Below are 20,534 nucleotides of genomic sequence, written 5' to 3' on the forward strand. Positions count from 1 at the left end.
TATTGCGATTAGTCGCTTACTGCGCATGCGCAAGGTTCGCTGAGCTTAGTTATTTTACTCAAAAGTTAGGTATTTTACTCACGGCATAACGATGATTTTTCATCGTTCTGGTGATCGTACTGTGATTGACAGGAAGTGGGTGTTTCTGGACGGAAACTGGACGTTTTCTGGGCGTGTGCGAAAAAACGCTTGCGTTTCTGGGAAAAACGCGGGAGTGTCTGGGCGAACGCTGGGTGTGTTTGTGACGTCAAACCAGGAACGAAACTGACTGAACTGATCGCAGTGTAGGAGTAAGTCTCGAGCTACTCAGAAACTGCTATGAAATTTCTAATCGCAATTCTGCTAATCTTTCGTTCGCAATTCTGCTAAGATACACTCCCAGAGGGTGGCGGCTTAGCGTGTGCAATGCTGCTAAAAGCAGCTAGCGAGCGAACAACTCGGAATGAGGGCCATTGTTCTCCCTAAAAGCTCTTGGTGCAGGGGATTTAAGTCTGTTCACTGTCGAACAACATAGCTCAATGGAAACTACAGACAGACTTGACGTGAGCCCGTACACCATCTGGTAAAGTTCGAATATAGGCTTCTGTTGAAGGAGGGGTAGTCTACTAATATTCAAATGAAACCGATCCACTAAAGTCTTTGAGTGATCTCAGCAACTGCAATGGACGTAACACTTCTGCTGGAAAATACTGAAACGCCCAAGCACACAGTACATAAACCACAGTCTCCATGCTTACAGTCAATACTGGCCAGCACCACTAAACAAGAAACTGACCTGTTTGTAAACTGGCAAAACTCAATCCCAAAATGACGATATCAACAGGCGTAGCAAGAACCAGCAGATAACGAATGTGAGGCTGGAAAATACCTGCAAGAGTGGAAAACAGGTGTGAAAGCCTTGAAATCTGGAATTCCACACACAATAGAAGGTGTCGGAAATTCTGACACTCACCTTCCTTAGGCTTTACAAGTCCAACTGAAAGTATAGTTTCACTGAGTCCATCAAAATAAGCAACATCCCCTCTGTTTAACAAATAAAAAAAATATTTGTAAAAAATGAATTCAAATAAAATGATAGCTAGATTTTATACCAGGTCAAAACAAATGATTGAAAAAAATTAAATTGTGAAAGTGAGTCTTAGGCGATACTTGTACTACGGGGCCGATTCAGACCTGATCGTTGGGCTGCTAATTTTGATGTCCTACGATCAGATAGTCGCCACCCAAGGGGAGTGTAAATTCGCCCGTGCAAGTGTGCGATCGCATGTGTACGCCGTGCGAAAATGTCCCTCAGTCAGCGGACAGCTGCAAATCCGACCGCACCTCATTCACCATTGAATAATTTTTCCAGTGTGTGCAGGCTGTGCGCAGCCCAGGACTTACTCCTACAGAGCAAAAAGAACGGGCTGGTCGGGGCCGGAGCAGACGTCACACATCCTCCCAGAAAACGCTTGGGAACTCCTGCATTTTCCCTGACACTCCCAGAAAATGGTCAGTTACTACCCACAAATGCCCTCTTCACGTCAATCAGCTTGCAAATGGCTGTGCGATCGAAATTTTCGCACCAGCCTGTCACTGTTTGGTGATGCTTGTTGTTTGGCGACACGCGTGCGCATTGCGGTGTATACGCAATCAATAATTGCCCGCTGTGCAAAAACGCACAGTAGGGATCAGGTCTGAATCAGGCCCAATATGCTTTACAAAAATAAGATTTTACTTACCGATAAATCTATTTCTCGTAGTCCGTAGTGGATGCTGGGACTCCGTCAGGACCATGGGGAATAGCGGCTCCGCAGGAGACAGGGCACAAAATTTAAAAGTTTGACCACTAGGTGGTGTGTACTGGCTCCTCCCCCTATGACCCTCCTCCAAGCCTCAGTTAGGATACTGTGCCCGGACGAGCATACACAATAAGGAAGGATTTTGAATCCCGGGTAAGACTCATACCAGCCACACCGTACAACTTGTGATCTGAACCCAGTTAACAGTATGACAAACGTAGGAGCCTCTGAACAGACGGCTCACAACAATAACAACCCGATTTTTTTGTAACAATAACTATGTACAAGTATTGCAGACAATCCGCACTTGGGATGGGCGCCCAGCATCCACTACGGACTACTAGAAATAGATTTATCGGTAAGTAAAATCTTATTTTCTCTGACGTCCTAGTGGATGCTGGGACTCCGTCAGGACCATGGGGATTATACCAAAGCTCCCAAACGGGCGGGAGAGTGCGGATGACTCTGCAGCACCGAATGAGAGAACTCCAGGTCCTCCTTAGCCAGGGTATCAAATTTGTAGAATTTTACAAACGTGTTCTCCCCTGACCATGTAGCTGCTCGGCAGAGTTGTAATGCCGAGACCCCTCGGGCAGCCGCCCAAGATGAGCCCACCTTCCTTGTGGAATGGGCCTTGACAGATTTAGGCTGTGGCAGGCCTGCCACAGAATGTGCAAGTTGAATTGTGCTACAAATCCAACGAGCAATCGTCTGCTTAGAAGCAGGAGCACCCAGCTTGTTGGGTGCATACAGTATAAACAGCGAGTCAGATTTTCTGACTCCAGCCGTCCTTGAAATATATATTTTCAATGCTCTGACAACGTCCAGCAACTTGGAATCCTCCAAATCGCTAGTAGCCGCAGGCACCACAATAAAACCACCTTAGGCAGAAAGTGAGGACGCGTCCGCAGTTCTGCCCTGTCCGAATGGAAAATCAGATATGGGCTTTTATACGATAAAGCCGCCAATTCTGACACTCTCCTGGCTGAAGCCAGGGCCAGTAGCATGGTTACTTTCCATGTAAGATATTTCAAATCCACCGATTTGAGTGGCTCAAACCAATGGGATTTGAGAAAATCCAAAACTACATTAAGATCCCACGGTGCCACTGGGGGCACAACCGGGGGCTGTATATGTAGTACTCCTTTTACAAAAGTCTGGACTTCAGGAACTGAAGCCAATTCTTTCTGGAAGAAAATCGACAGGGCCGAAATTTGAACCTTAATGGACCCTAATTTGAGGCCCATAGACAATCCTGTTTGCAGGAAATGTAGGAATCGACCCAGTTGAAATTCCTCCGTCGGGGCCTTCCTGGCCTCACACCACGCAACATATTTTCTCCAAATGCGGTGATAATGTTGTGCAGTCACCTCCTTCCTGGCTTTTACCAGGGTAGGGATGACCTCTTCCGGAATGCCTTTTTCCCTTAGGATTCGGCGTTCAACCGCCATGCCGTCAAACGCAGCCGCGGTAAGTCTTGGAATAGACACGGTCCCTGCTGAAGCAGGTCCCGTCTTAGAGGTAGAGGCCACGGATCTTCCGTGAGCATCTCCTGAAGTTCCGGGTACCAAGTTCTTCTTGGCCAATCCGGAGTCACGAGTATCGTTCTTACTCCCCTTTGCCGTATAATTCTCAGTACTTTTGATATGAGAGGCAGAGGAGGAAACACATACACTGACTGGTACACCCATGGTGTTACCAGAGCGTCTACAGCTATTGCCTGAGGGTCTATTGACCTGGCGCAATACCTGTCCAGTTTTTTGTTGAGGCGGGACGCCATCATGTCCACCATTGGTCTTTCCCAATGGACCACAATCATGTGGAAGACTTCTGGATGAAGTCCCCACTCTCCCGGGTGCAGATCGTGTCTGCTGAGGAAGTCTGCTTCCCAGTTGTCCACTCCCGGAATGAACACTGCTGACAGTGCTATCACATGATTTTCTGCCCAGCGGAGAATCCTTGCAGCTTCTGCCATTGCCCTCCTGCTTCTTGTGCCGCCCTGTCTGTTTACGTGGGCGACTGCCGTGATGTTGTCCGACTGAATCAACACCGGCTGACCCTGAAGCAGAGGTTTTGCCAGGCTTAGAGCATTGTAGATTGCTCTTAGCTCCAGTATATTTATGTGAAGAGACGTCTCCAGGCTTGACCACACGCCCTGGAAGTTTCTTCCCTGTGTGACCGCTCCCCAGCCTCTCAGGCTGGCATCCGTGGTCACTAGGACCCAGTTCTGTATGCCGAATCTGCGGCCCTCTAACAGATGAGCACTCTGCAACCACCATAGCAGAGACACTCAAGTCCTTGTGGACAATTTTATCCGCTGATGCATCTGCAGATGCGATCCGGACCATTTGTCCAGCAGATTCCACTGAAAAGTTCGTGCATGGAATCTGCCGAATGGAATCGCTTCGTAAGAAGCTACCATTTTTCCCAGAACTCTTGTGCATTGATGCACAGATACTTTTCCTGGTTTTAGGAGGTTCCTGACTAGATCGGATAACTCCCTGGCTTTCTCCTCCGGAAGAAATACCTTTTTCTGAACAGTGTCCAGAATCATCCCTAGGAACAACAGACGTGTCGTCGGGATCAGTTGGGATTTTGGAAAATTCAGAATCCACCCGTGTTGTTGGAGCACTACTTGGGTTAGTGCTACTCCGACCTCCAGCTGTTCTCTGGATCTTGCCCTTATCAGGAGATCGTCCAAGTAAGGGATAATTAAGACGCCTTCTCTTTAGAATCGGTCTTACCGAGCAGTCCGGCTTCGGTACCACAAATAGCGTGGAGTAATACCCCTGTCCCTGTTGTAGGAGGGGTACCTTGACTATCACCTGCTGAGAATACAGCTTGTGAATGGCCTCCAATACCGTCGCCCTGTCGGAGGGAGACGTTGGCAAAGCAGACTTTAGGAAACGGCGAGGAGGGGACTTCTCGAATTCCAACCTGTAACCCTGAGATACTACCTGCAGGATCCAGGGGTCCACCTGCGAGTGAGCCCACTGTGCGCTGAAATGTTTGAGGCGACCCCCCACCGCCCCTGAGTCTGCTTGTAAGGTCCCAGCGTCATGCTGACGCCTTTGTAGAAGCCGGGGAGGGCTTCTGCTCCTGGGAAGGAGCTGCTTGTTGCAGTCTCTTACCCTTTCCTTTGCCTCGGGGCAAATAGGAATGTCCTTTTGCTCGTTTGTTCTTATAGGAACGAAAGGACTGCGGCTGAAAAGCCTGCGGCTTTTTCTGCTGGGAGGTGACCTGGGGTAAAAAGGAGGATTTTCCGGCCGTTGCCGTGGCCACCAGATCCGATAGACCGACCCCAAATAATTCCTCCCCCTTATACGGCAATACTTCCATATGTCGTTTGGAATCCGCATCACCTGACCACTGGCGCGTCCATAAACTTCTTCTGGCAGATATGGACATCGCACTTACTCTTGATGCCAGAGTGCAAATATCTCTCTGTGCATCTCGCATATAAAGAAATGCATCCTTTAACTGCTCTCTAGTCAGTAAAATACTGTCCCTATCCAGGGTATCAATATTTTCAGACAGTGACTCCGACCAAGCCACGCCAGCACTGCACATCCAGGCTGAGGCGATTGCTGGTCTCAGTATAACACCCGTATGTGTGTATATACTTTTTAATGTATTTTCCAGCCTCCTATCAGCTGGATCCTTGAGGGCGGCCGTATCAGGAGACGGTAACGCCACTTGCTTTGATAAGCGTGTGAGCGCCTTATCCACCCTAGGAGGTGTTTCCCAGCGCGCCCTAACCTCTGGCGGGAAAGGGTATAATGCCAATAACTTCTTTGAAATTAGCAGTTTTCTATCTGGGGTAACCCACGCTTCATCACACACTTCATTCAGTTCCTCTGATTCAGGAAAAACTATCGGTAGTTTTTTCACACCCCACATAATACCCCTTTTTGTGGTACTTGCAGTATCAGAGATATGCAAAGCCTCCTTCATTGCCGTGATCATATAACGTGTGGCCCTACTGGAAAATACGTTTGTTTCTTCACCGTCGACACTGGATTCAGTGTCAGTGTCTGTGTCGACCGACTGAGGTAAAGGGAGTTTTACAGCCCCTGACGGTGTCTGAGACGCCTGGACAGGTACTAACTGGTTTGCCGGCTGTCTCATGTCGTCAACCGACTTTTGTAGCGTGCTGACACTATCCCGTAATTCCATAAACAAAGCCATCCATTCTGGTGTCGACTCCCTAGGGGGTGACATCACCATTACAGGCAATAGCTCCGCCTCCACGCCAACATCGTCCTCATACATGTCGACACACACGTACCGACACACAGCAGACACACAGGGAATGCTCTGATAGAAGACAGGACCCCACTAGCCCTTTGGGGAGACAGAGGGAGAGTTTGCCAGCACACACCCAAGCGCTATAAATATATATAGGGACAACCTTAATAAGTGTGTTCCCTTTATAGCAGCTCAAATATTATAAATATCACCAATAAGTGCCCCCCCTCTCTGTTTTTACCCTGTTTCTGTAGTGCAGTGCAGGGGAGAGTCCTGGAAGCCTTCCTCGCAGCGGAGCTGGGCAGGAAAATGGCGCTGTGTGCTGAGGAGAATAGGCCCCGCCCCCTTTTCGGCGGGCTTCTTCTCCCGGTTTTTTTGGAACCTGGCAGGGGTTAAATACATCCATATAGCCCCAGGGGCTATATGTGATATATTTTAGCCAGAATAGGTATATTACATTGCTGCCCAGGGCGCCCCCCCCAGCGCCCTGCACCCTCAGTGACCGCTGGTGTGAAGTGTGCGGAGAACAATGGCGCACAGCTGCAGTGCTGTGCGCTACCTCATGAAGACTGAGACGTCTTCTGCCGCCGGTTTCTGGACCTCTTCTCTATTCGGCATCTGCAAGGGGGTCGGCGGCGCGGCTCCGGTGACCCATCCAGGCTGTACCTGTGATCGTCCCTCTGGAGCTAGTGTCCAGTAGCCTAAGAAGCAAATCCATCCTGCACGCAGGTGAGTTCACTTCTTCTCCCCTAAGTCCCTCGTTGCAGTGAGCCTGTTGCCAGCAGGACTCACTGAAAATAAAAAACCTAACAAACTTTTTCTAAGCAGCTCTTTAGGAGAGCCACCTAGATTGCACCCTGCTCGGACGGGCACAAAAACCTAACTGAGGCTTGGAGGAGGGTCATAGGGGGAGGAGCCAGTACACACCACCTAGTGGTCAAACTTTTAAATTTTGTACCCTGTCTCCTGCGGAGCCGCTATTCCCCATGGTCCTGACGGAGTCCCAGCATCCACTAGGACGTCAGAGAAAAAGCCTAGAACATTTCAAAATATTATGGACGAACTGCTTTATATGCTTATTAACTACAGTGACCTGTGTGTCACATGCTTATGTTCCAGACTCAAGAGGTTGGGAAAACCCATTTGTTACCAAAAAGGTTGAAGAAAACATTTCTACATTACATCCAGTCTCCCAAAAGGAAAGGCCAGCAATACATACCCGTCCTCATAATTCCACATAAAGATGTCACTGTCAATAGTCAGCCAAGCCCGACTGATATCAGGAAACACACCCATCATACAGTTACACTGCATATCTGCAGGGACAATGTAAGGGGGCAAACACAAAGTAACTATAATACCCCTTTCAGACTGACAGAGCTGGGTCACACCCGGGAAGTGTTCCCGGACACACCCCGGGAATGTCCCCTTTCACACTGCACTTAGACCTGGGATTGACCCGGGACAGCCCCGTTTACACTGATCCTGGGAAATCGCTGCAAATGTATGTGTATGTCATTAGAAATGGACATTTTTCTGGCTCACATAGATGAGGTCACAATAGGCAAGCAAAGAAGGGAGAGGTGCCTTCTTTTTCAGAGTCTTCATTTTATTAACACCTTGCTGTTGTGTACGGATAATTCCTCTGGCTTCAAGCAGTTTAGCAATGTTTTTATAAATAATAGCATCCTTCACTGTGCCTGTTATCTGTCTCTTTATTTCCTCCTCCCCCCTTATGCTGAGCAGCTCTCTGATCTCCTGAGCAGTCCAGCCAGCCATATTGCCTGTCTCCTTCCACTTCCAGGACGGTAGATGCTAGAATCAAGTGGGCTAAGGGACCTTTTGCGTCTGGGGGAGGAGTCACAACACAAGGGGGAGGAGCAAGGCCAACGGGATAGTTCCTCTACTATCCACGCCACCAACTATTACCTTTAGTAATCAGGTGGCGAGCGAAGCGAGCCACCGAGCCCGAAGCGTGGCGAGCGAAGCGAGCCCGCGAGGGTACTTTTCGGGTACCCTGTTCGCCCGTAGCTCCTCCCCCTGGTGACGTGTCTCCCCCCCCTAGATACGTCAGAAGGTCCCTTCTCCCACTCCGAAATAGAATCAACCCTTCCAGGACACTTCCCTGGACTCTGGATGATGACATCATCTTTTCTGAGGCCAAGAAAGCTCCACTGAGAGGCCTTTTAACAGTCCTGTGTACTGAATACAAGGCATGGCCCATTCACACTACACCGCATCCCGACGATCCCGGATTCAACCCAGGTCGAGACCTGGGATGAAATGCCGGGACTCTCGACCTGGGATATTCTTTCAGGACCCTTTCACACTGAGCAAATTCCCGGGTTGATGCGCGTTCATGTGCAATAACCCGGGAAATATTTGTCAGTCTGAAAGCGGTATTATAGGTCTCCTAAATTACTGCTGCATGCCTAATGCTCCAATACAGTTATTCTCTTGTCATCATATAGGACTATCAGCACAGACTCATTACATTAGCCACCATTTAAAAAAACTGATAAAATAAAGATAAAAATTAGGATTGAGTTGAGCTGAAAGATAATCTATATTATGTCAATATTGTTTTTAAAGTTCATTATAATTGTATAGATTTACTAGGCACAGGCTATTGTGATCATTCTACCATCGAGGTATGTAAGCTTGGTCTTGAATTTAATAATCTAGACAACGTTACAGGGATAGAGGTTACTATTCCAAGAACTAAAAGGTGTTAGGCGGTTTTTAGGATACGTCCAAACTGTTCGACCAGTTCTGGGGGAAGCGGCACTCTGCGGATAGCACCGAGCTCCGGGAGGTTGGGGATCGATAGCAGACCAGGTCCTTGCAGAGGATAGTCCATCTCAGACATTCCTGACACAGTAGGACAATCTGCAATGTAAAATATTCCAAAGTTCACAAATATTACCCCGTACGTAGAAAGGACACATCTAAAATCTAATATACCACGTCCCGCCTTTTAAATCTCTGTCGCCTTCTCAATTATAGTCCATAACCAAAGACTGAGGCTGGTGGAACCCATATGAGGCAACTACTAAGATGACCAAGCTATGACAACCCAGTGCTAATTGGACATCTATTTCATGCTGGCCAAACACTGCAGATATAAGCACTAAAATGTACCATCGACGTGCAAAAAGCTGACATTTTACCACATTAAACATTAGTGGTTATCGACATTCTGACGGAACAACGTACAAATCAGTATTGGGGCAAACAACAAAATGTGCATTCCCCAAACAGGAAACACACCTAACCATGTAAGACGGGTGGTCTTCAGTATGCCGACTGACGGGATCCCGGCGCACAGTATACCGGCGCCGGGATCCCGACAGCCGGCATACCGACACTTATTCTCCCTCGCGGGGGTCCACGCCCCCCCTGGAGGGAGAATAAAATAGTGTGGCGCGCGTAGCGCGCCACCGTGCCCGTGGCGAGCCCGCAAGGGGCTCATTTGCGCTCGCCACACTGACGGTAAGCCGGCGGTCGGGCTCCCGGCGCCGGTATGCTGGTCGCCGGGAGCCCGACCGCCGGCATATCGTAGTGAACCCATGTAAGACAACCTTCAGTTTTAGGAAGCATTAGAAGACTCTTCCACCTCCATATGACTAATTTATTGGCTTGTACATGCCTCCTCCTGCAACTTTTGCTAAACACATTGTCTAGGTATAAAAGCTTCCTCTTATAGTTATTAGCCATGATTTCATACCAGAGTTGCTTCCAGTTATACTGTAGGAGACATTTCTGTTGTATATTTAGCACTGAATGCAACTAGATCTAGCAACATTTGTGTCATATCCAAGGACAATGAAAATAAAACAACTCTGCCTGATGACACAAACATATGGCTTAAGAGCACCAGTCAAAGCTTTAAAGATACATGGGATATTTAATAAAGGTTGTAGGATGGCAAGTACAAGCCAACAAATGATAGTGATCTGGAAGTGGAATAATATTGAGAACTACGTACAGTATTTGTGAGCTGATCATGGCATACTGTACATGAACACTACAGAACTCACACTGATCGCCTACATACTGAACGTTCCTCTCCTACAACAAATACAGTATATGTTGCCTTATCTTACTCCCTCAGACTAGCCAACTGTGGTTCTCAAACACTACAATACAATAAACCAGTGGTGGCAAGGCACCACATCAGTCCTGGTTTTCAGTATATCCATGCTTAGGCACAGGTGGATTAATTAGTACCCTTATTCAGTTTGATTACACAACCTACGCACAAGCAGGGATATCCCAAAAACCTGGACTGTTGGGGTGCCTTGAGGACTGTGTTTGGGAACCAGTGCAATAAACCTCTTCAGACACGCAACTTCTTATAGTAGTTATCCACTAAAATGACACACTCATCTAACACGTGCAGGTATATTATTATGATCGCATCAATTATTAGTCTCAAATATATATTATTAGACTCCACTCACACACCTCCTCCAGTTACAGGTGCCCCAATAACACCCCACCTACAGTCACCATTGCCCCCAATCACACCCCTCCTACTGTCACTACTGGACTCACTCACACGCACCCCTCCTCCTGTCACTACTGGTATTGCCCCTACACACCCCTCCCCCTGTCACTAACGCCTCCTCTCTCACTACTAGTATTGCCCCCCACTCACACCCCTCCTCCAGTCACTGTTGCCCCTAATCACACCCGTCCCACTCACACCCCTCCCCCTGTCACTACTGGCCCCACTCACTCCCCTCCCGTTGCCCCTAATCACACCCATCCTCCAGTCACTACTGGTCCCGCTCATGCCCCTCCCCTGTCACTACTGGCCCCACTCACTCCCCTCCATTATTAGTTTTGCCCCCACTCACACCCCTCCTCCTGTACTTGCCTCGCACTCACGCCCCTCTCTCTGTCACTCTTGTTATTTCCCCAGCACACCAGTCCTACTGTCACTATTGCCATCTTACACTCCCCTCCCCGTCACTATTGCCATTTTACACTCCCCTCCCCGTCACTACTGCGGTCTCTCACACCCCTCCCCCATCACTACTGTGGTCTCTCACACCCCTCCCCCATCACTACTGCGGTCTCTCACACCCCTCCCCCCGTCACTACTGCGGTCTCTCACACACCTCCCCCCGTCACTACTGCGGTCTCTCACACACCTCCCCCCGTCACTACTGCGGTCTCTCACACACCTCCCCCCGTCACTACTGCGGTCTCTCACACACCTCCCCCCGTCACTACTGCGGTCTCTCACACACCTCCCCCCGTCACTACTGCGGTCTCTCACACACCTCCCCCCGTCACTACTGCGGTCTCTCACACACCTCCCCCCGTCACTACTGCGGTCACTCACACCCCTCCCCCCGTCACTACTGCGGTCTCTCACACACCTCCCCCCGTCACTACTGCGGTCACTCACACCCCTCCCCCCGTCACTACTGCGGTCTCTCACACCTCTCCCCCCGCCACTACTGCGGTCACTCACACCCCTCCCCCCATCACTACTGCGGTCTCTCACACCTCTCCCCCCGCCACTACTGCGGTCTCTCACACACCTCCCCCCGTCACTACTGCGGTCTCTCACACACCTCCCCCCGTCACTACTGCGGTCTCTCACACACCTCCCCCCATCACTACTGCGGTCTCTCACACCCCTCCCCCCATCACTACTGCGGTCTCTCACACCTCCCCCGCCACTACTGCGGTCTCTCACACCCCTCCCCCCATCACTACTGCGGTCACTCACACCCCTCCCCCCATCACTACTGCAGTCGCTTACACCCCTCCCCCTATCACTACTGCGGTCTCTTACACCTCTCCACCTGTCACTATTGCCCCCTCTCATACCTCTCCCCCAGTCTCTCCTGGTATTGCCCCAGCACGCTCCTCCCCCAGTCTCTCCTGGTATTGCCCCAGCACGACCCCCTTTCACTATTGCCCCTCACACGCCCCTCCCCCTGTCACTATTGCCCCATCACACGCCCCTCCCCCTGTCACTACTGCCCCCTCACACGCCCCTCCCCCTGTCACTCCTGGCATTGCCCCCTGCCTTACTGTGCGCGGCCACGTTGAGGAAGTCGGACAGGTCGGGGTAGGCGCGCTCATCCTGCAGCAGTCTGTCTATGGTCCTCCCGGCTGCCTCCAGCGCTTCCTGCATGGCGGCAGCGGCCGGGGCCCCGGGGGCTCCGCTGGGCATGGTGTCCGGTACGGGGGGCGCTGGGCAGGGACGGGAGCCCGTGGGTTCAAAACAATCCGCTACCCGCGCAAACCTGGCGGCGGAAGTGGCACACCGGCCTAGGGGGTGTTTCATTGCGCGACGTCCGGCACATGGCAGGGGGGCGGGCAGCTGTCAGCCTATTGGCAACCACTGCAGAGAGGACGGCCTCCGCCAGAGCCGCTTCCACATGACGTCACGCATCCCTTCTCTCCAGTAGTTGCCAGTAGGCTCGTTGCGGCCATCTTGGATGTGGGCAAGTTAACTGAAGCTCAAGAAAAAACTACGTCCAGTAAGTTTGATAATCATTTTACGGCCTTGGTGTAATGGTTTCATATTGTCTTACATAACTACGTGAAATTAACGCGTCTATTTGGTGAGCAGGGTACCGTAGAGGAAGAAAGCAGCTGAGGCTGCTAGGTTTGTCCCCCGCTGCTTCCCGTATCAGGTACTGCTGGTGCTGCTCCTGCTGCGTACAAGTGCTGTGTGCTGGAGTTTGAAGCACATACTACAACAGGTAATGACTCTCCTCCCGGCAGACCATAGCAGCCTGTCTGTTTATCTCATTATTACAGAGCACCAGGCACAGTACACACACAGTTACTGATCATGGGGACACAATAGGAAGAGGGAACCTCCATGCACAGTTACAGTATACAATATAAAGTCTATAATTCTGTCTTCTTATTGCTCAGCTTTACAGAGTATGCTCAGTGTATCCCTGTTATACAGTACAGATGCGCTAAGTGGGCGATTTATCAAACCCTCTAAAGAGAAGAAGTGGAGGTGTTGCCCGTAGCAACCGCTCAGCCGGGATGCAGTAAAAATACCGGCTGTCGGGATCTAGGCGTTCAGGAGACCGATGCTAGAATCCCAACAGCCGGTGAAATACCCACAGCCGGAATCCTGCCCACCTCCGGGTTTTCCCACTTGGTTGGTGGGTTCACGCCACCAACCAAGTGGGAATTTAACCTGGGCCTGAAGCGTGGTGAGCGCAGCAAGCATGCGAGGGGCCTTGCTGCCGGGATTCCAACTGATGGGATACCACTGCCCGTATACTGACAGCCGACATCCCGTCTGCCGGTAAATTGTATGTATTCCGCTCAGCCTGTACCTATCATTTGTATAGTCTCTAGAATAATTAACTACGGTCTGTCCTGTATCCTCAATGTGGGTGCCAGGGCGAGCACTGCCCCTCCAATGGTTCCCACTGTGAGGGAGGGGTGTTGATCATTAGGTCAAAAGGTCATTATGTAAAAGAGAGACGGTTAAAAAGGCCGACAGTGTGGTGGCCAATCTCGGGATCGGTGGGATCCCGGGATTTAGGGCCAAAAACGTCCGGGATTCAATCCCGGGATTGGAAGGTCCAATCCCGGGGATTGAGGGATCAGCGTTGATTGTCCACATGATGCTCAAACGCTGCCCGGCTTTTTCCTTCCGGCTCCCCCGGCGCAGCATGAGGTCACAATGCACTGTCAGCTGAGCACTGAGGTAGTGCAAGAAGAGTTCCCCACCTGCCCGCCCTCTGTATACGATTAGTAATGTGTGTGGGGTGGGGCGAGGGGGCGGCCACACACTTAAAAGGGAATCCCGGGATTGGCCATTTTTCAATCCCGATACCCAGGATTGAAAAAAATGGCCTGGGATTGGCTTCCCTAGCCAACAGGTACAAAAGGTTGACATGAAAATGTTCGATACAAAAAAGATCGACCAAAAAGTTGTGAAACCACCCCAAAAAACTTGTCGTCCATTGTCATGTCAACCTTTTAAACCTGTTAGCCTGACGCATGCCAACCATATGGGGTCGACTTAATTACTGTCAACCTATCATCCGGATACCAGGAGTGAAATGGGGCACACCTAATGCCGCAGAAGAGGAACTGGGATGGCAAAAAATGAGAGCTGAGGGGTGGAGTACAGGAGGGGAGCAGGGGGCAGCGGGACAAGGAGCAGTTAGATCTGGGTGTGGAACTTGACAATGGCAGCACGTCGCAGCGAGTGGAGATAGACTAAGGTGGCCTGGCGTATGGCGTTGCAAAACATTAATTTTATCCTAGAACATTACAGTACATGATTGGATGGTAAAAGTGACGCTGCGTCCTGTCTCTTACATGAAGTTTAAAGTGAATGGTGTTTTAGGGATATTACATTCGTTATTGTAAACCCATTTGGCATGTGTGCTCTCGGCTACTGGAGCTGGGTGTAGAGGCTTCATTTATAACTTTGGGCACTCACTGGGTTGTTTGCTGCTGTGAACCTCTTCCCCTTCGTAATCAGAATATCTGGACAGTCCAATGTTTATTTTATGACTTCCAAACCTGTCATCTCTGTTACTACCCTTATTTATTTACTTATTTATTGTCATCCTAGCTGCCGTAATGGACGAATCGGAAGACTCCAATGTGGCCGCTGCCATGGGCTTCTCTGGATTTGGTCAGTTCCAGTTGTTGCTGAATAAGTTACAGCGTTATTATTGATAAATGATTTGTGCACTGTACGCTCGCTGGCTGTCACTAACATACAGTGACTGAGGCAATGAGCCGCTTGTAGGCGGAATTTCTAGCATATTAATGGGTGATCTGATGCTGGTCACTATCAGGCCAAGTCTTTCCTAATCATGTATAGCTTCGTGAACAGCAATGCCGACACTTGTCTCTAAGGGTATATTTACTAAGGGGAGGTTTGTCAAAGCAGCTTTTGACCGATAATTTTAAATCGGCAAAAGGAATCAGTGCAAAATCAGACCTGTTTAACGTTGATTCTTGTTGCTGTTTTAAAACTACTGTCAAAGATGCAGTTGATCGGAGACTGACAAGCCGCCCCCTAAGGAGCTGATGCAGAGCTCAGCTTACCACGGTATATACAGTATTGCATATATTCAGGCTACTTGTGCTATGAAAATGGGCGCACTTACCTATGACGATGCTGAGGGCTACACATTTTGTTTGCATCTATACTTATGACTGGAGATAGGAACAGGATTGGGAATGGGAGATCCCACGTTCAGGAAGGGTGTATTGTGTTTTAGGGGGACATGTAAGCAATGATAAAAGTGGATAAGTGAGCCAGTGGAGAAGTTGCCCAATGGCAACCAATCAGCATTGACGTAGCATTTATAATTTGCATACTATAAAAGTATACAGAGCAGCTGATTGGTTGCCATGGGCAACTTCTCCACTGGCTCAGTTCTCCACTTTTATCACCGCTTAGTACATGTCCCCCTTAGTATCACCTGCATGTAAGAGTATATATACGCCTGTTAGGAGACATTTTTTTGCACTTAGCATTTGGCAGATGCAAGTTCTCACCGATGATGACTTGTAGCAATCCAGGCACGTATGTTATCTTACTGCATACAGCTGTGCATATACATACACATTTTTCCTTGCTCGTTTCCACTTAGCAATGTGAGCCTGATTTACTTACAGCTCTGCATTACGCTTAAGTCCTGCAAAGGTATCTACGACAGAGGAAGAGCATGACGCACTACTGTACATTTGTGTCTTCCCCAACCCAGGATTCCATCAGGGTGCAGGGGTGTCGGGCAGGTAGTGTGCGCGTGTTTTCGAAAAGAGGGAGCTGCCCCTTCGGCATCACTGTTGTGGACGGTCCAGCCCCCTCAACGCCACTAATGGGGGCGTGCCCCAGCCACGGCGTCACTGATGGGGGCGTGCGTGCCTGCTGAGCTTACCCCAAGGTCTACATTTAATATGAATAGGTGCCGTGCACGTCAATAGATGCGCGCTGCATTCACGTGGCAGGCTGTTTTGGCAGGGCGCAGTGCCCTGCTAAAACAGCCTAGCGTGAAGACTAGTACATCTCACTTAGGGCCACCTTTATGAAAACTGATGCATAGGAACAAAGCTGGCATTACCCATAGGAATCAGTCATAGTGTTCATTCTAGGACCCTGCAACTTATAAAACCCGGTCAGTTCTGCTTTCCTGCCTGGGGTGTCGCGCTCTGCTATGGTGCTTCTAGCACACTATGGTCTGTATCTCAGTGCTGAGATCCAGACCAGACTGTGCTAAGAGAGACACCCGAGGCAAGAAAGAGGAGCTGCACAGGATTTGAAAGGTGCAGGGTGCTAGAACAAACACTAAATCAAATTCTAGCTTTCATTTTCTAGCGCATTTTACAAAATTAAAGAAAATATCTGATTGGAAGTGAAGACTTTGAACACACTCTGTCACCATGGAGGATTCAGGGGGGCGGGACGGGGACGGTTAGTATGATTGGCCCCCTGTAGTGGGCAGAGGAGAAGTGTTACTGAGAGGGGGGGATTGCACTGATTGTTTCTCTCCCAGATCCACCCCAGTTACTTATAGGTCATTCCACGGTAACAAACGTTACGTTTTGACTAAACAGATCATGTGAAATATATTTGGGCATGTGTTTTGAATATTTTGTGCAAAGTAAATGTTGTTTGTGTGGTACAGGATATGCTTTAATTTTGATGCAAAGCTTGGCATCTTGTCATTGTTAGATGCTTTGAGAGAGAGGATTGAAAACTGGTAACAAATGTTACATGTCCCTGTTTTCATGGAATGACCCTTATTCACTTTATTTATTAATTGATATTAATTGATATCGATCCACTGTGATGTCAGAAATTGAAACCACTTAGTTAAATATAGTGCTAATACCCTTGTTTATAATATCTATTACATATATTCATGCCTCCCAATTGTCCCACATTCAGTGGGACAGTCCCTTTTTTCTGGGGCTCTCCCATTTGCGGGGGTGTTGGGGGAGCACACAGGGCAGTGAGTGATAGATGCCACAGCATCTATTCACCGCACAGGTGAGAGCCTGGGGCAGCCCAAAGTGATGTGACCGTGGGTTCAGTAAGTCTCTGCGCCCCTTTTTGGATGGGCATAAGGTCCCGCTTCTGATGCCTGCAATGTTGGGAGGTATGCATTTGCCATAATGGTCTCTTCTTTACTAACCTTTTTATTTTAATCTCCCCCAGGAAAGAAAGCACGGACGTTTGACTTGGAAGCCATGTTTGAACAAACCCGTAGAACAGCCGTGGAGCGAAGCAGAAAAACAATTGGTGAGCGCTTGATTGCAGAGCAGTATTGCCATTGTTTCAAATGAATGTATCAAAGACAATATATTACTGCACTGAATAATATGCATGAAATAACTGGTGAGTTTCAACCTACAGATGTATCCTCGGGGGATATTCAGTATGCCGGCTGTTGGGATCCCTGCGCTCAGTATACCGGCGCCGGAATCCTGACACCCGACATACCTACAACTATTCTCCCTCTTGGGGGTCCACGACTTCCCTGGAGGGAGAATAAATAGCGCAGGGGGCTCATTTGCGCTTGCCCAGCTGCCGGCATGCCGGCAGTCGGGATCCTGGCGCTTGTATGCTGGCCGCTGGGATCCCGACCGCCAGCATTAACATATTACACCCCTATCCTCCTACACCTAGCCACTGATATATCTGTGTGCGACTGAGTCTGCATATGAAGCACAACAGAGCTTGGCATGATAAAAGCCACTGCCTCTGCATCATAGCCCTTCATATTCAGATTCAGACTCAGTTGCTCATGGATATACAAGTGTCGCATATCAAATGAATCCGTGCAGCTTTGTCACATATCGATTATGACGGATAGTCACATGAAATAGATGCAGAAAAGACGCTCGTAAGATGAGTGGCATGTGACCTGGTTTGGTGCATCATAGAGGTATTGTCATGGATGTCACAAGTGGCTTGTAGACCCTGCCCTAATGTTTTGCGAGTGGGTTCAGACGAATGTAGTAGAGTGGATAGATCTGGCTGCATGCTTTTATTGGTTGTAGTTGTCCTCTATTGTGTCTTCAGTTGCTGTCCTTTTTGTTTCAAGCTGTCCCTCAGAATACAGCCTAATCCCCATATCCCTATAATGCCATTTGTATCTTGATACATGCGTTTCTGCGGCTATCCATGAGTTTCATTTCCATGTGTCTTGCTCTAAAGGGTTTTAACACATGTGAACTTATTTTAAACATTCGTTACATCTAGTGTCATTTTAATAGGAAATTTGAACCAGCAATTAAAACAGAAAGGAGATGCGGCAGGGTTGAGCATAATTCTGGTTATTGAGCGTATCTTGCGTGTATCGAAATGCTCTGCGCACTCCAGAGTGTGCACAAGTACCAGTGCTACAGAGTCACAAACGGTTCCCTTGCTGCTAGAGGGTGATAGCTGGGTTGTAACTAGTGATGAGCGGGTTCGGTTTTACTCGGTTCTACTCGGTTCTCAAAACGGCATCTTATTGGCTCACGGATGTCACGTGTTTTGGATAGCCAATAAGATGCCGTTTTGAGAACCGAGTAAAACCGAGTAAAACCGAACCCGCTCATCACTAGTTGTAACCAGGCGTTTACATGTAGGCGATAGTTTGCGAGGCCGTGTCAATGCACTGCAGGCTGTGCAGAGTTGGAAGAATGCGCATTTATGCCTGTTAGAAAAAAAGAAAATGCAGATGCTCTATAGTACTAAGTACTGCTAATCAGAATAATTATAACAAACTCGGCAATCTAATACAGAGCAAAATTGAGGTCCTTAGCATAATTTTTGGCCAAAAATATATGGGCCCACCAACTGTTAGATTGGAGAGTCTATTATAATTATTCTTATTAGCAGTGCTTAGTACTATAGAGTGTGCATCTGCATTTTCTTTTGTCTGTGTGCAACCACAAGTCTCAGCATGATAGCGCCTCTATAATGTTTGGAATTAGGGTGTGCAGTCCAAAGTGTGTATCCCCCCCCCCCCCCCCCATCCCATATATTTTATTTTCTGTACATGTGTACACTTGAAGGTGGAGACTCCTTCACTTTGGATAAGCACCCCTCCCACCTACCCAAGGGTGTTTTTAATTAGCATGGATCTCTGGCACTTACAGACCGCATATTGGGAAATGATGGTATACAATTTGTAAGGTTTGGGGATGAGTTCGAGGCGCGGGGTTCTCTGTGTTGGTGTGGCCTGGCTTCATTGGGGCATCACATTGTAAAACTTAATCTAGCACTTTTTTTTTAAAGCAACTAATTATTTTTCTACCTATGTAACACCTTTTACACTCTGATTATTACTTCTCACCAATGTAACACTCCTAATGCATAGCTTCTGCTTCATGTTTATGTGACTGTTAGGGCCAGAATCAGCTGTGCACGCAATTCCGACATTCACACAGTGGAGCAAATATTTGCTACTGCGCATGTGCAAAAAATGCAAAAAACCACTACAGCGCATGCATTGTACAGAGTGTATGTAACATGGTGATGGGTACAGATCAGATGTAAAGCGGCAAAGTGATCCCTGGGCGGTGACTGGGAGGTGGGCTGAAATGAGCAGCGTCCACCACTTAATTTTTTTCAAAATATCAGATAAAATTCTTGGCATATGTTGCAGTTGCGTACAGACCCCTCATGCAGATTGCTTCCTTGTGTTTTTTCCTTTTTGTGCAGACTGATAGCATTTGTGTTTATTTCCATGTTTTTATCATGTTGTATGCACAGAAGCACAAGAGAAAGGAGAGGAGGTGAGTGGACATATCCCACCAACCGGAGCTGAATCCAAGAATGTAGCATCTGGCTCCGGTCTGAGATCAGCTGACTCCAGCTCCAGGTATGGATCACTCGCACAGATGTAGTGTCTGCAGCCAGTTCCTTCTTATCTGTTGGGGTAGAGTGTCCGGCCTCTGTTCTGTTTAGGGCAGTGTCATGAAAGTGAATAGGGAACATCATTGTTGTGGCACTGTATGGATTCTTATATCAGAATGCTGCATGCAGCACTCTAAGCACGGGGGTTGTAAATCCCAATGCTTCTGAACATGTTTATGCCCAAAATTTAAAAGGGCAATGCTTTTACTAGCAAAAGATGGCTAGTCATTGCCCTTTTAAATTACTGGCATAAACACAAACGGAAGCGCTGGGTATTAGAACTTGACGCTTAGTAAATTAACCATCTGTACTTTTCTCTAACATCCATAAGGGATACTGGGGTTCACTTAGTACGATGGGGGTGTAGATGGGGTCCAAAGGAGCCGGTGCACTTTAAATTTCTTCAACTGGGTGTGATGGCTCCTCTCCTCTATGCCTCCTCCTACAGCCAGTTTAGAAAAATGTGCCCTCAGGAGAGGATGCACACTCTGGAGCTCCAGAGGATTTTTTCTTCAGTTTAGTTTAAACTTTGTTATTTTTGGTACACTGTTTGGGCAACAGCATACCTGCACCGCAGGAGTTAGGGAGGGGACGGTTACCGGTCTCTTAAGATGTTAGAGCCGCTTCCC

The 20,534-nt window shown here is 48.6% G+C and overlaps 2 protein-coding genes across 2 annotated transcripts in view; one reads left to right on the forward strand and one right to left on the reverse strand.

Moving 5' to 3' along the window:
- Window positions 1-12,425, reverse strand: part of NUP155 (nucleoporin 155) — a 212,222-nt gene extending 199,797 nt beyond the window's left edge. The window contains exons 1-5 of the mRNA XM_063961169.1: window positions 12,084-12,425; window positions 8,781-8,918; window positions 7,249-7,345; window positions 953-1,023; window positions 776-868 (exon numbers count right to left, since the gene is read on the reverse strand). Of these exons, the coding sequence (XP_063817239.1) occupies window positions 776-868; window positions 953-1,023; window positions 7,249-7,345; window positions 8,781-8,918; window positions 12,084-12,339 (655 nt within the window). The 5' untranslated portion in view covers window positions 12,340-12,425. The remainder of the gene's footprint in view (window positions 1-775; window positions 869-952; window positions 1,024-7,248; window positions 7,346-8,780; window positions 8,919-12,083) is intronic.
- A 26-nt stretch (window positions 12,426-12,451) lies between these two features.
- The window catches only part of WDR70 (WD repeat domain 70), a 672,355-nt gene continuing 664,272 nt past the window's right edge, over window positions 12,452-20,534 (forward strand). The window contains exons 1-5 of the mRNA XM_063961183.1: window positions 12,452-12,535; window positions 12,628-12,760; window positions 14,614-14,676; window positions 17,215-17,298; window positions 19,762-19,870. Coding sequence (XP_063817253.1) covers window positions 14,622-14,676; window positions 17,215-17,298; window positions 19,762-19,870 — 248 coding nt within the window. The 5' untranslated portion in view covers window positions 12,452-12,535; window positions 12,628-12,760; window positions 14,614-14,621. The remainder of the gene's footprint in view (window positions 12,536-12,627; window positions 12,761-14,613; window positions 14,677-17,214; window positions 17,299-19,761; window positions 19,871-20,534) is intronic.

Source organism: Pseudophryne corroboree, chromosome 1, assembly GCF_028390025.1.
Source record: "Pseudophryne corroboree isolate aPseCor3 chromosome 1, aPseCor3.hap2, whole genome shotgun sequence".
Taxonomy (NCBI): Eukaryota; Metazoa; Chordata; class Amphibia; order Anura; family Myobatrachidae; genus Pseudophryne; species Pseudophryne corroboree.